General features: G+C 38.6%; 1 protein-coding gene and 1 long non-coding RNA gene across 9 annotated transcripts in view; one reads left to right on the top strand and one right to left on the bottom strand.

Moving 5' to 3' along the window:
* LOC6575363 (sodium/calcium exchanger 3) overlaps window positions 1-12,759 on the bottom strand; it is a 41,155-nt gene extending 28,396 nt beyond the window's left edge. For 5 of the 7 annotated variants that reach the window (XM_015167959.3, XM_015167960.3, XM_015167961.3 and 2 more), the window contains exons 1-2: window positions 11,037-11,274; window positions 6,544-8,571 (exon numbers count right to left, since the gene is read on the bottom strand). In XM_015167959.3, coding sequence (XP_015023445.1) covers window positions 6,544-8,348 — 1,805 coding nt within the window. In that variant the 5' untranslated portion in view covers window positions 8,349-8,571; window positions 11,037-11,274. Of the gene's footprint in view, window positions 1-6,543; window positions 8,572-11,036; window positions 11,275-12,671 lie in introns of those variants that run through there. The other 2 variants (XM_032728294.2, XM_032728295.2) reach the window with 2 other exon arrangements.
* On the top strand, window positions 12,268-12,995 carry LOC116803731. Of its 2 annotated transcripts, none has more exons than XR_006356824.1 (3): window positions 12,268-12,620; window positions 12,687-12,838; window positions 12,906-12,995. It is a non-coding gene; the product is annotated as an uncharacterized LOC116803731 (long non-coding RNA). The 2 variants fall into 2 exon arrangements; XR_004363798.2 differs by having other exon boundaries at window positions 12,268-12,628.
* Window positions 12,996-13,525: the final 530 nt, after the last annotated feature.

Genomic DNA, 13,525 nt, shown 5'->3' with positions numbered 1-13,525 from the left:
GGCGGTTTCTGCTACTGCCCCCACTCCTACTCCTGCCCCTACTCCTGTTCTACTCCTGCTACTACTCCTGTTGCTGTTGCGCATTTCCGGGCCCTCAAGCTTTGCGCTCAGTGTTGTTGGGCACTGGGGAGTTAGTTAACAGTTGCCAGTGGCAGTGGCAAAAAGTCGACCAACCGACATGAAGTGCACCGACCGCCCGACTGCACAGACAAGCATTTGATTTTCATTAAAAAAGTCGTCAATTTGACTTAGCACTTCAACAAAATACCTGAAATGTATATATAAATCTGGGAACTGATATTTCTCAATATCAACTTACTCAAAACTTATGTAAAATAGGCAAGAGTATGAGAATTTATTTGTTGAACAATTTCACTTGCAGTGGGACTATCTTCATGAAACTTTAAGAACAGGATCATAATATGTACATATATATTCCGAAGCACAAGTATCTGCCTTGAAAACAAAATACGGCTATATAAGGCTGTTTTAAAACCAATATGGACCTACGCGTTGCACCTTTGGGGAACAGCCAGTAAATCAAACATTGAAATTCTTCAGCGTTACCAGTCTAAAACACTGAGAACAATAACAGGTGCTCCATGGCTCCATGACAAACTTTGACATCCATAAAGACCTCAAACTTCCTCTTATCAAAGAGGAAATACAAAAAACCGCAGAGAGGTATTTAAATAGGCTACATCACCACTGCAATGCTCTAGCTTCTGGACTCCTCGACAACACAAATAACAGCGAACGGCGCTTAAAAAGATTCCACGTATTAGATTTGCCAAATAGAGAATAGACTAGTAGAGAGTTAAACTAGTAGATTAGCTATAAATATGTAAATATGTAAATATATGGATTGATCTCGTTGGAGTTCAAACCATCCGGTTATTTATAGTTATAGTTTAAAGATTTGCTTATTGCTTTGTACAAGACAGATTGCAAATAAAATATATATATAAAAAAAAAAATTCATCAAATGTATAAACACAGTAAATCTAAAGTCTCTAGGTCTAATGTTCACTTCTGTCGTAATGTTGAAATTCCATTGATTGAATCATTGGTTGAAACCAATCAGTATTATCTCTATCTACTACTATTAAAATACTAATTGGGTCATATTAACCAGATCAACAAGCGTATCGAACGGCTAAAGATTGATCTGGTATTACATTAAAGAGGCCAGAGGCGTGATCGTCGCCATCAAGTTTGTAATAGCACGTAGTATTCAAAGCTGAATAACACTTATATTCAGCTTTGATCAGCTGAACAAACGAGTCGAAATGCGGAAAGTTTTTATGATTCTTGTGATAGTAAAACTGTGGCTAGTTTTAATATTGATTACCAATGTGAGTACATCCATCAATCATCATTCTTCAGAATTCGATAATCTACAGCTCTATTTTATAGAATGCTGCGCTACTTAAATTTACAAACGTGCGCTGCCGAGCTCACAACGAAAGCTGGGTCAAAGTAAACGTTTGTCGGTTGAAGGCTATAAGTCGTAACAAGACAGTATTTAATTTTAATGCTACCATGTTATATCCAGCGTATCAAATATCGCTGAACGCTCAGCTTCTGAAGAAGGCCAATGGCTATAAGCCCTGGCTTTATAATATATCCGCGGACATTTGCCGGTTCATCAAAAAACCGTATCATCCAGTAGTTATACTATTCGTAAAAGCTATACGGAACTACACAAACTTAAATCACACCTGCCCCTATGTGGTGAGTACGAGATTCAAATATATGTGAATGCTTATATTAGCACAAAATTCATTTAAGGGTGACCTAATTGCTAGCGGACTTCATGTGCCGTATGAAAGGTTGCGAATACCGTTTCCAACTGGAGAATATCTTGTCAAACTAGATTGGTTTTATCACCTGCGAAAACAAGTGTCAACCGATTTTTACTTTTCGATTGACGAAGGTATTCTGAATACAAAGGGAAGTATTATCAAAAGTTAATCCCAAACATATATATATATATAAATATTAGTTATATGTGACTAAAAAAAATCAAACAATAAAAATACTGCAATTGAATACGTTATTTATTTATATATTGTTTTTATTAAGTAAGGAGAAATAAATTGAGCAGATGATCCGTCGAGAATACAGAAAAAACAAGTAAGAAAGCTCTAGTCGAGACTGCTCGACTACGAGATCCCCTGAACCCTTGGAGCAATAGATATTTCAATAATTTTTCGCGTCTTTCAGCTTACACAAGAAACACGCACACACACACACACACGCACGTACGCAACCACAGACATACATACACATACATACATACATACATACATAAGGCAATAAGTCGTAATAAGACAGTTCTTAATTTATTTTGTATCCAGCAAATGTGATTGAGGTAACGGATTCAACTTCTAAAAAAAGCAAATGGCTGTAGGCCCTGGATTTACAATACTTCTGTGGACTGGTGTCGGTTTGTCAAAAAACCTTTTTGGTAAGATTGACGTTTAAATATATATATATATATATAAATAAACAAACTCTGCTGACGGTGCAGGTAGAGCAGTTACTGCGTTTGGTTTACGATTTGTACTATGAGTTGGAAGCAACTGATGAGCCTTTCAAGGTCTTGAAGTCCCAATCAGTCTTAGAAATGCACCCAGGCATGATTTCTACGTAATACGTAATACATAGGATGGACTAGTCTAGGCTCAAGGTTTTAAAGATACTCTAGAACTATTCCCCTTACCTATGTTGCCCTTTTCGACACCTTCAATGGACTTATGCTATACTCAGCTTATTTGCAAAGTTAGTATGGTCAGGCCACATACAACAACAACAACAACGAGGAAAACTTCAAAGCAGATTTTCTCACTAAATTTCAATTTGTTTTTCGTTTTTGTTGCTCAACAAAAATTTGCATTTATATTTGAGATTTGAGACTGCGATTAATTAAGTGTAAAATGCATTCATTTTATGTCGGACAACGAGCTATTTACTCTAATTGCATTTATTTTGCCACTGGGACCAAAGTTTTTGCTACGTGGGCACACATGTCGTATACGTAACACGACAAGCACACCCCAGAGAAGTTACCTTGAAAGGCGGAGACGGAGTGTTTTTGCTCCTGTTGGAGCTCTTATTGCCAAAATGGGCTTATGTATTATAAATAGGCATACGTAAATCGTGATTGACTAACCGATACTCAGTAAAAACACAAGTTACAGTTATATTTAAATCTTTAGTCAGCATATTAAATAAATATGTGCCAACCGAATTCTGATCGCCTAACAGATACTCTGTAACTATTGACTATATACAAATGCGTTGCATAAAGTTGATATGAACGTAGTTAGAATTATGTTTATTATCGTAGTGCTTGGAGACAATATCTGAATACAAAATCACCTTAGTGGGCAACAGTTGATTGTGAACGACTATCAGATACCCTATAGGAAGTAAGACAAACTTTTCTAGTTGTGAAGACTATGTTGCACTTTCTTCTTGAAGAGCTTCTTTGGCTCTCTAGAGATATGTTGCCTTTAAATATACAAGAGTTATAAAATTTTCTATCTTATCATTCAATATAAGTTCGACGTATATCCCATGCATAAATTTAGATAGATTTAAATTCAAGCTGGTTAAGATTGTATGAAGTAAATAAAAGAAATTTATGATACTCTATTTTTCAAATTTCTTTCTATAGGGTATATGAGTAACCGAATGCGTAGTAAGCCATGCCAACTTGAGTGGCTGTAACTGTCTGGTGATAGCGTCCAGGGAATACGCCAGAAATAAAAGAGAAAGAGCCAGAAAAAGAGATGGACTGAGAGGGAGGGAGAAAGATAGCGAAGGAGGGAACGATAGTAAATGGAATTGAATGCAAGGCAAACTAGGCAAAGAAAATTGAAGCGTTTAAAACTGGGCAAATAATTGCCTTAAGGCCACATTGAGCAATGTATGAAATGAATGAAGCAATTGCAGCAATGTGGATGCCACTTGACACTGTCAAACATGGAAAACTATTTGCACAATGGAAATGACAGCGATTTCAGCTGCGGCACAGCAAACGGCAGCTTAACGACCATTATGAGCATCACACAAAATGGCGCCGGCAGCGTTGCCACTTAATTTTTTCTCCATTTTTTTCAGTTTACTGTTAAAGCTGTCCCCCGGCGCTTGGCACATCTAATTGTCTGCTCCGGTTTGCGGCTTATTATGAAATAATGTAGAACCACAAAAATGTGCCACAGAGAGCGACGGAGTGAGAGAGAGAGACTGACATTGGAGCGGGGCCAGAGGGAAATCCACATAGCTGTTGACGCGCAGCAGACAGTTTTTAATAGACAGCGCCCCATGGCGCCGCAACGGAAAAAAGGAAACAATTTATGCAAAGCTGCAAATCAGCGAAAAGATGAAAAGAAAGACAAACGAGAGGATAAACAAGCACATAAAGACATAGAGCAGGAGAGTTATTATGCTGTACATTATATGTGCATACAGCGAGAGTTGAACTTTCATTATGTACAGCTTTTTCGGTATAATATATATACGAAAATCGAGTCATTTGCTGTGAATACTAGAGTCAGACTTTTGTGAACTTAAAAAATTAATTAAATTGCTAAAAAGTTTACTTATGTATTTACCTAATGAAGAAACTTTCATTCGGTGTATGGTATACCGTCGTTTTTCATTTAAGCTGGGGGTTTCTAGCTCGTTATACTAAAAACGTGATTGAAATGGAAGAGAACTACTTTTGCCTAAAGACTAGCAAAATTAAGCTCAACATAAAAATTTAAGTATAAGAAAGGAAAACTTTTGAGCTACAAAGCATTCAGAGCCTAAAGTCTCATCAAATATTTTTGGCCAAAACTTAAATTAAACTCGATTTCAATCTCTAGGGAGTACTCGACCAGAACACTACCAGAACCCTGCACAGAGCTACCCACACCTCCTTCTGCTTGTTACATACAGTTTCACATATGAATTCCTTTCCTGAACTATATGAACTATATGAAGGAAGACTTTTTAAGCATGTGAATATCCAGTTTCACAATGAGTTTGAAAATTCCATGAAATTACCTACAGGAGTTCATCATGTCACTCTAGGACCTAGCTGTAACTATTAGAGCTTACTACTTAGCACACATTGCAGCTTAACAAAAACTGGTTGACTAACTTTATATTAATGTGATTCAAGAAAGATATATTTTCCTAACGAACTAATTTTACAGAATTAATTAGATTTTGCACTTTGGCTCTAACAAAGACATCGCACGCAGCGGGTCCGCCTATATGTCTGTGTATGTTAGGGGAGGGTGTGTATATGTGTGTGTGGGTAGAATTATATGGTTATGTGGCACGCAGAATGACAGGATTGCCACAGCTGGGGGCACACACATATTTGGTAGGCAGACTCATGTAGGTAAATCGACTCAACTCAATGTCCTAAATGCGTGTGTGTGTGTGTGCGTATCCGTGTGTGAGTGTGCGTATATGTCATGTGTTGTTCACACTAACGAAAGCCATTTGCAAGCAATATGAGCAGGTGCCAGGCGCTGAAAGAAACAACTAGATTAATGCCAGCTCCGGTTCCGGCGGCCCCAACTTCAGTTGCAACCTCAATTTCAATGCCACGCCCACCAGCTCAGCCTAGTTTTGTTTTGAGGAATTTTTGCGTATAAACTTGCTCTGGCAGTTGCCAACTGACGCAGCAATTAAAAGCGCAAATTATTTCGACCTTAATCGATTCACAGCGCTGTCTCTCACGCATTCAACACAATTCCCCAAACTGGCGAAGCAAGAATTCCATATTGTCCATACGAATACAGACACACACTCACACATAGACGCACGCATGGAGAAAAACTCCGACGGGAATTGGCGCTGCGTGACATGTATCCAAAACTCCATTCGACAGTCGCTGCGATGAGCTTTAGCAACGGGCACGTAGTCTGCCAATCAACTGTTATTAGGTTAGGATATTGCCATCAATCTCAAGAGTGGTTCATGATAGTGGTTCAGCCAAGGTTCGCTCGATATACCAAACATGAATAGATGTGGATAAATATACAGACCTTGGCTTATCTTATGCTGAAATACAAATTATTATGTCGACAGCTCTTATGGGCTAATTAATAAGTCAGTAAACAAGAGGTTCATGGACATGCTTCATGGAGCTGCTTCACCTACTAGGTCTCTCAAAGTTTCATAAATTATCTTTTAATATCTAAGCTTATCTATGCATAGCTTATCGAACCATTAAGCATCAAAGCGGATTAACTGGATCGATCAACGTATAAAGATATATAGCAGGATAGATTTTGATATAAGTATTTAAAATGCTCTTACAATAAAATTATAAATATTAAGATATAAAGATCAACACTTATCTGATTTTAAAATTTTTTTTAATATTGTGTAGAACTACTTCACCTCAAAAATTATTTATCAAAGTGTTCAACATAATGTATGGCACTTACTTAGATAATTTCGTGTGAAAATGAAAACGATTTCGTGTTATAAATCATATCATATCATATATGTAAATATATATAGATTACTCACTCAGTCACATTGTTTTCGAAGATCAACTCGCCGCGAACCCCATGATAGTGGCGTCCACTGATCGCAGTTTCATCCTCGGACCAATAGGGTACGATAACGGTACCTCGAGCACCAGAATACCGCATTACGGGCAGAACATATGCGCCAACAGACTCGTTAACCTCATGTAATGCATCGCCGAATGCGAAAATTCCCGCATGATCATCATCCAGTATCATAATGGTGGCTATATCTGGCACATAGAGGCTAACATTCTCAGAGGGATTGAAGAGCCGTATATAGAAGCATTCGTCCTCCTCGAAAATATCATCATCGATAATTTCGATCTTAAAACGCTGCTCATCGACGCCCGGGGGAAAATTGAGTATACCACTTTTGCCAACATAATCAGAGCCGGCGGAGGCGGTGCCATCGTAGGTCTCAAAATAAACATGCGAATAGCCGGAGATATCACCACGTCGCACTACACGCACCTCGAATTCACCACAATTCTCCATGACCGTATAATGTCCGGGCTCAAAGTAGATGCGGGTCGGTACGTCATCATCATCGTCGTTATATGCTTGAATTTGGGCTTTCACGCTGGACAGATCTTCGTGGGCACGCTCTTGAATCTTACGCATCAGATTGCCGCTGCCGATGAGTTTGCGCGTGGCCTGGACGCGATAAAAGGCGCGAGACTTGTTACCACGGGTTATCATTTGCTCCTGTGCCATCATTTCTAGATGCTCCAGATCAGCATCTGGGTACTTCTGCCGCAACTCTGACAGCAGTTGTATATACTCCATTCTGGCCTCATCGTAGGCATGCGCGCTCTTACTCATTTGCAAAAACTGTTTGCTTGTTTGTTTCGGGTCATCTGCGCCCATCTCAACGGAATCGTGCTCACCGGCCACAACGGTGCCACGTTGGTTCATCCGGTAGTTCTTATCCATGTACTTGTAGAGGAGCAGTCGTCGTTCAGCTATATATGCCCACAGTACGGTGGCCGGGAACATAAGCAGGGTGACCACGCCCTCCCACACCTCAATGATGCCCGGCGAGATGAGCGAAAGAATCGCCCACAGCCAGATGTAAGCAAAGATGGATAGTACGGCGGTCACAATGAACACCCGGAGATGCTTTATCCGCCGCTTCTCGCCCTTCGGTATTAACACCATGCAAAGAGCAATGATGACAAACAGATTGTATGCTGCGGAGCCAACAATTGTGCCCGGCCCCAGATCTCCGCTCTCAAAGTTTTTCGCATAGATCTCAATCACGGAGAGTAGAATTTCGGGTGCACTCGATCCAAGCGCCATGAGCGTTAAATTTGCGACAGTCTCATTCCAGATGCGTACACGCATTGTCTGCTTCTCACCCTTGGGTCCACGGACGACCACATCTCGTTCAATTGAGGTGATAGCCTCTATTGATGCCATAAAACGATCCGATATAATCGAGACGCCCACAAACAAATAGACCATTAACATAAAATAGACGAAGCCACGGATGGCACGGTCGCCAATTGAGATTTTACGCTGAGGCATCCACAGTGGCAGCACAAGACCTTCCGAACAGGTGCCCAGCTCCTCCACCTCAACATCGGTTTTTACTGTCGTTATCTCGTCTTTAGTCGGATCGACCTGACGGACGACACGTTTGAGGCTTTCAGCACTGCTGGTTTCATTCAGAGTCGAGTAGGATGCTGAGTCATCCACAGCTTGGCCAGTGGTTAGAGCAAACGTGTGTGCCTTCACATAGAGCAGGAGTAATAGGACAGCGAAGGTGGCAACTGATCTAACGGTTCTGCGTAATAGCTGCATTTTTTGTTTCTTTTTTAGGTTTTTAATCCTGTTTGGAAGTGCTTAGTGTGTATTGTCTTTCACTGTTACTGGAAGCGTCCTTTTCTGCTTTTTTTGTGCACTTAGTGAAAATGTGTTGCGGTTTATAATGATCGGATCGTCCTGCGAAACGGCATCATCGCAAACGCAGTTTTAAGAAGATGTGGCAGCTCTGGCGCACAACTTACGTTGCTCCTGTTGATTCCTGGAAACACAAAACAAATTTGTTCATTACTGAATGTGCTTGGAAAAATACCAGCTATATTTGCTGTCAACATCATCTGTTGCTAAATAATTATTTCCTTTGAATAAGCCGATTTGGCATTATTTAACTTTTCCAGATGGGCGAAAAAGTCATTGCCAGAGTTTTTCGCTTTGTATTTTTCTTTCCCGCCCCTTTCAGCTCTTTTGTATATTTACACGGAACAGAAACTAAACACAAAAAAAAAGAATTGCGATATAAACTGAGAGCAACTGAAACTAAACATAGAACATAAACAAAATGCAGTACAAAGGGTAAACATACAAAACGGGCAAAAAGGTAAGGTACGACCATAATATACCCTAAGAAGTCTATGCTTAAGCTTACGAAAGTTATTATCATTATCATTAGTCATTAGTCATTACTTATTACTCATTACTCATTACTCATTACTCATTACTCATTACTCATTAGTCATTAGTCATTAGTCATTAGTCATTAGTCATTACTCATTAGTCATTAGTCATTAGTCATTAGTCATTAGTCATTAGTCATTAGTCATTAGTCATTAGTCATTAGTCATTAGTCATTAGTCATTAGTCATTAGTCATTAGTCATTAGTCATTAGTCATTAGTCATTAGTCATTAGTCATTAGTCATTAGTCATTAGTCATTAGTCATTAGTCATTAGTCATTAGTCATTAGTCATTAGTCATTAGTCATTAGTCATTAGTCATTAGTCATTAGTCATTAGTCATTAGTCATTAGTCATTAGTCATTAGTCATTAGTCATTAGTCATTAGTCATTAGTCATTAGTCATTAGTCATTAGTCATTAGTCATTAGTCATTAGTCATTAGTCATTAGTCATTAGTCATTAGTCATTAGTCATTAGTCATTAGTCATTAGTCATTAGTCATTAGTCATTAGACATTAGTTATTAATCTAGTTGTAATTCGATAATTATTATTTTAGATATTTGTACATTATGATATTTAGTGGTTTCTCAAAAACGTAGCTCAAAATGCTTGGTACCTCTCCTCTTTCTAAAGACACACATCTATTAAATTTAACACATTTATTAAATGTTTTCCCTACTTACGAATAATATTTCTTTTGATATTTGTGTAATAACAACTATGTTTGCTATGGGTACGGGCACCAGAATAAACGCTGGACAAACTAACGCAACGGACCGGTAAATATGAATACGATATGAAATCGATAAAATGCATAATGTAGACAATGTCAATAGCTGTAGTTCAAAAAGAGAAAGCGAGAGAGAAAAATACCTGGGTGTATGGCTCTGTGTCTGTGTGTATGTTGAAGAAGATGGAACTGGGTAAAGCATAACGGTAAATGCATTACCAGCAACAAGCGCCAACTTGACTGACAAGCAAAACGGACAAAATCAGCAAAGCGAATGGCAAAATAGAACGGTTAAAATGCAAAGAGAGAGACTTGGTGAGAGGGACAACCCAACACAAGAGCGTCAAGGCGAGTGGGTGAGATAGTATGCTATATTAAGATATACGTACATATGTACATATGTAATTGTTCTAGACGGCTGACTTGCTACACGCTCCTACATATAATCTAAATTATAAATATAGAAATAAATAAAACTAAATAAATATACCTAAATAAATAAATCAAAAAGCAAAAATCTAAATACTGGGTAAAAGTAGACACGATGTACATACATATTTCCAACTAAAGCTGTATTTTTATTAAAATAATTTTTTTTTTTAAATTTTTAAATTTAGAATTATTCAATGTTTTCAATTTACTTATGCTTATCTAATAAAAAAAAATCAGAAATTAATTATGCAAAATATTCGCTTGCTTGACTCGCATCCAGAACTAATATGCAGCACATTTTTCGACGTAGGGGAAGGGGTCGCTTGCATTAATTTAGCAATTACAACGGTAAAATGTGCCAAGAGCTAGTCGTTAGGGAATGGCGAGAGCTGAATTTGTAAACAGTCAGACAGTTAGACAGACGCGCCAGGGAGAAAAGAGATGAATGTCAATACACAGACACACAGGCATACACAAGCGCACTAGCACGCACACACACACACAAACACACATAAACACTCGGGCATTGCTAGACAGCCCGCAGGCAAGTGCTTAGTTTCTCCACCCGTTTTTCATTTCAGCAGCAAATTGCATTTAACCGTTATTGAAAATTTTGTGCACGTCGATGCTTAAAAGAGATTGCGAAATTAATTGGAAAATCTCTCGAGCAGACACTCAAACCTATTATTATTCAGATAGTGCGTGCTATATGCGCGCACACAGCAGAGATTTGTCACTTTACATAATATTTATGACCACTGTGCATAGTGTGTGAAATATGTATTTAAATATAGCACAGCGTTACAAGGCTCAACGGGTTCCGTTTTGGGCTGCGATCGCCAGACAACAACTACACGTTACGTTGCCTGACGTTAGGTTAGCACTTACGTTGGGGCTTACGTTGTTTTATCGGCACGTTTACTATTGGGCTTGGCCTAACTGGAGCTGGGCAAACATTTCGCTTGCAACAGACGTTTAATATCGAATTCTTCCCGATTCGGATTTCACTATGATTGGAAATGGCTACACTCGAGGCACTGAATTCATCTGCTCTCCCACTCGCAATCACATTTACAATCGCGTTCGCGTTCACGTTCGGCAGCCAATGTACAACTAATTCGCCAAAAACCCGCCGCCTGTCGTCTGCGCTCAACAAGCGTTGTCCCAAGCGCTCATAATTATTTTGAATGCCCTACACTGATTTGCGCAGCTCGATGTGTTCATCATTGAAGAGCTCATTGGCAATAGCCATGAGGTATATGTATACACATATGTATGTGCTTCTGATATATAAATGAGTATACCTAAAGCTCAATTAAGCACTTCATTTCTATGTATTATATATTATTATATATATTATATAAAATTATTCATTTAATTGCATCTACTGCATTGCATTCCCGTGTTTGACAAGTGTAGGGCATTTGTCGATTCGTACGTTTTCGTTTTTTCCTATGCACCACAATTATTAACCTATGTCTTTGTCTGTCAAAATATTCGCCGTTATTTTAGCTGTGCATCGTTTCGCATAGTTTGCTGTGCTAACGCTCTCACGTTCTCACGCTCTCCCTCTCTGCGCTCTCTGCACTCTCTCACACTCTCATGCTCTCTTAATATTCCGCGTTTGTTATTGCCTTGTTTTTGTTTAGCATTAAATTTTGTTTATTATTGTCGCCTCTCTTTCCTTTTCTCTCCGTTTCTCACAGGCAAAGCAAATATTTCAAATCTGTTTTGTAGCACCTTTGGGTCAACTATATAACATGTAGTTCTGGCAAATTGCTATTTCAGTGTATTCGGCAGGCGTTCCGTATCTTAATCTCAAGCACTAAACATAGAACTCAACTAAACGTGGAGCTCTTCAGCAACCCATCTAATAGTTGGCTCAACTATTTATGTGTACCCTGTGCGTTCTAGCAGTGGATATGACAGGTTGCTAATGTTCCCAGAAAAATTCTGAAAATCTTAACATTTATCGATATATCTCAATAGATGTAGCAATGTAAATGAAAAGTTCAGCATATGTTTATTTTATTTATATACAGTATAGCTAGAAAAACTTAACTGATATTTTATATATTTTCGATATATATCGTCCATGCGATATATTGATAAATTTCAAATTGGACAGTTTAGTTGATATTGAATTTTCTTTTGTAACACAGAAATTTATATAAAATTAACTTGTTGAAACTCAACGCATGTGTTTTTGTATATTCATAGAAAATAGTGCGGAGACAACTGTATAAAGCAGGGTAGCGTCTAGTCGGTCACTTTAAGACATTCTCTTTCTCATAGTGCTTGCCACCCAGCTGTGAAGCATGCCCGCGTACGCAGCTACTTTTTTTTTGTTTTTTGTTTTTGCTCTTCTGCCTACCCTTCTGATATATTTTTAGACAAGTGCACACTAGACACACACTCACACAAACACACCCAAACACATTGACACACCGTAAATGATGTCTGCAGAAATATGTACGTATGTATGTATGTGTTTGTATATTTATGTATATGTTTTCTACTCACTTGACCTTTCGTCAGTTCTTTCTTGCTGTAGATTTCGGCACCTTTTGGATGGTTTGAGCTGCTATATATATGGAAGTATATATCTCGATATGAAACCGCTTGGCTGCCAATAACCGATTTCAGACTGAATGATTTATTGGCCTATAATGCGTTTCACATTCGAACAGGTAAAAGTTGACATTAATGTGAATTATTTGTGAATCGATTCACTTACAGCCGCCCCAACAACCTTAGCCCTCTGCGCCTGCTCCGGACTCTGGTAGCACCCACTCTCTCCCTCTCTCCCTCTCTCTCTCTTCCTCTATCTCTCCCCGTCTATGTGGTCTCTTGCTAAGTAAGTCCTTTCACACAGCATGCGCCATGGGCCCCGCCAGAGAAGTTTTTCAAGATGAAGAAGACGAAACTGGACACTAACGATTTATCTGATTACAAATGGAATTTACTCAAACTTTATCCTTAAGCTCAATTTATATGAAGTATATCTCAAAGGCGATACGCAACAAATCAATCTTTTAATATCGCGTTCTATTTGGCGATCCGAACCAAACTGGTAACTAATTTCGGCCTCTATATAATATATAGTTATAATTCTATATACATAAGTCTTTCTATATTAATTCTGGCGACTTGATAACTTGAAACGTTCTTAAATTTGATATCAATGCGACAGGGCAATTGATATAGTGAACGTTTCGTTATCACAAGAGCATTATACAATCGGACACTTTTGACTTACCACAGCACAAGCTAGAGTTGAGCGCGTGTCGTGACACGAGAGTCGTGCATGTCGTAAAATTTGTAGGTATTTCGTAAAGCTATCTTTAGCTGTTTGACAGTCATTATCTCTATTCTCC

The sequence above is a fragment of the Drosophila mojavensis genome, unplaced genomic scaffold (genome assembly GCF_018153725.1).
Source record: "Drosophila mojavensis isolate 15081-1352.22 unplaced genomic scaffold, ASM1815372v1 contig_231, whole genome shotgun sequence".
In the NCBI taxonomy this organism is placed as follows: Eukaryota; Metazoa; Arthropoda; class Insecta; order Diptera; family Drosophilidae; genus Drosophila; species Drosophila mojavensis.
The sequence above is the reverse complement of the archived record's forward strand: the minus strand, read 5'-3'. Positions and strand labels throughout refer to the sequence as shown.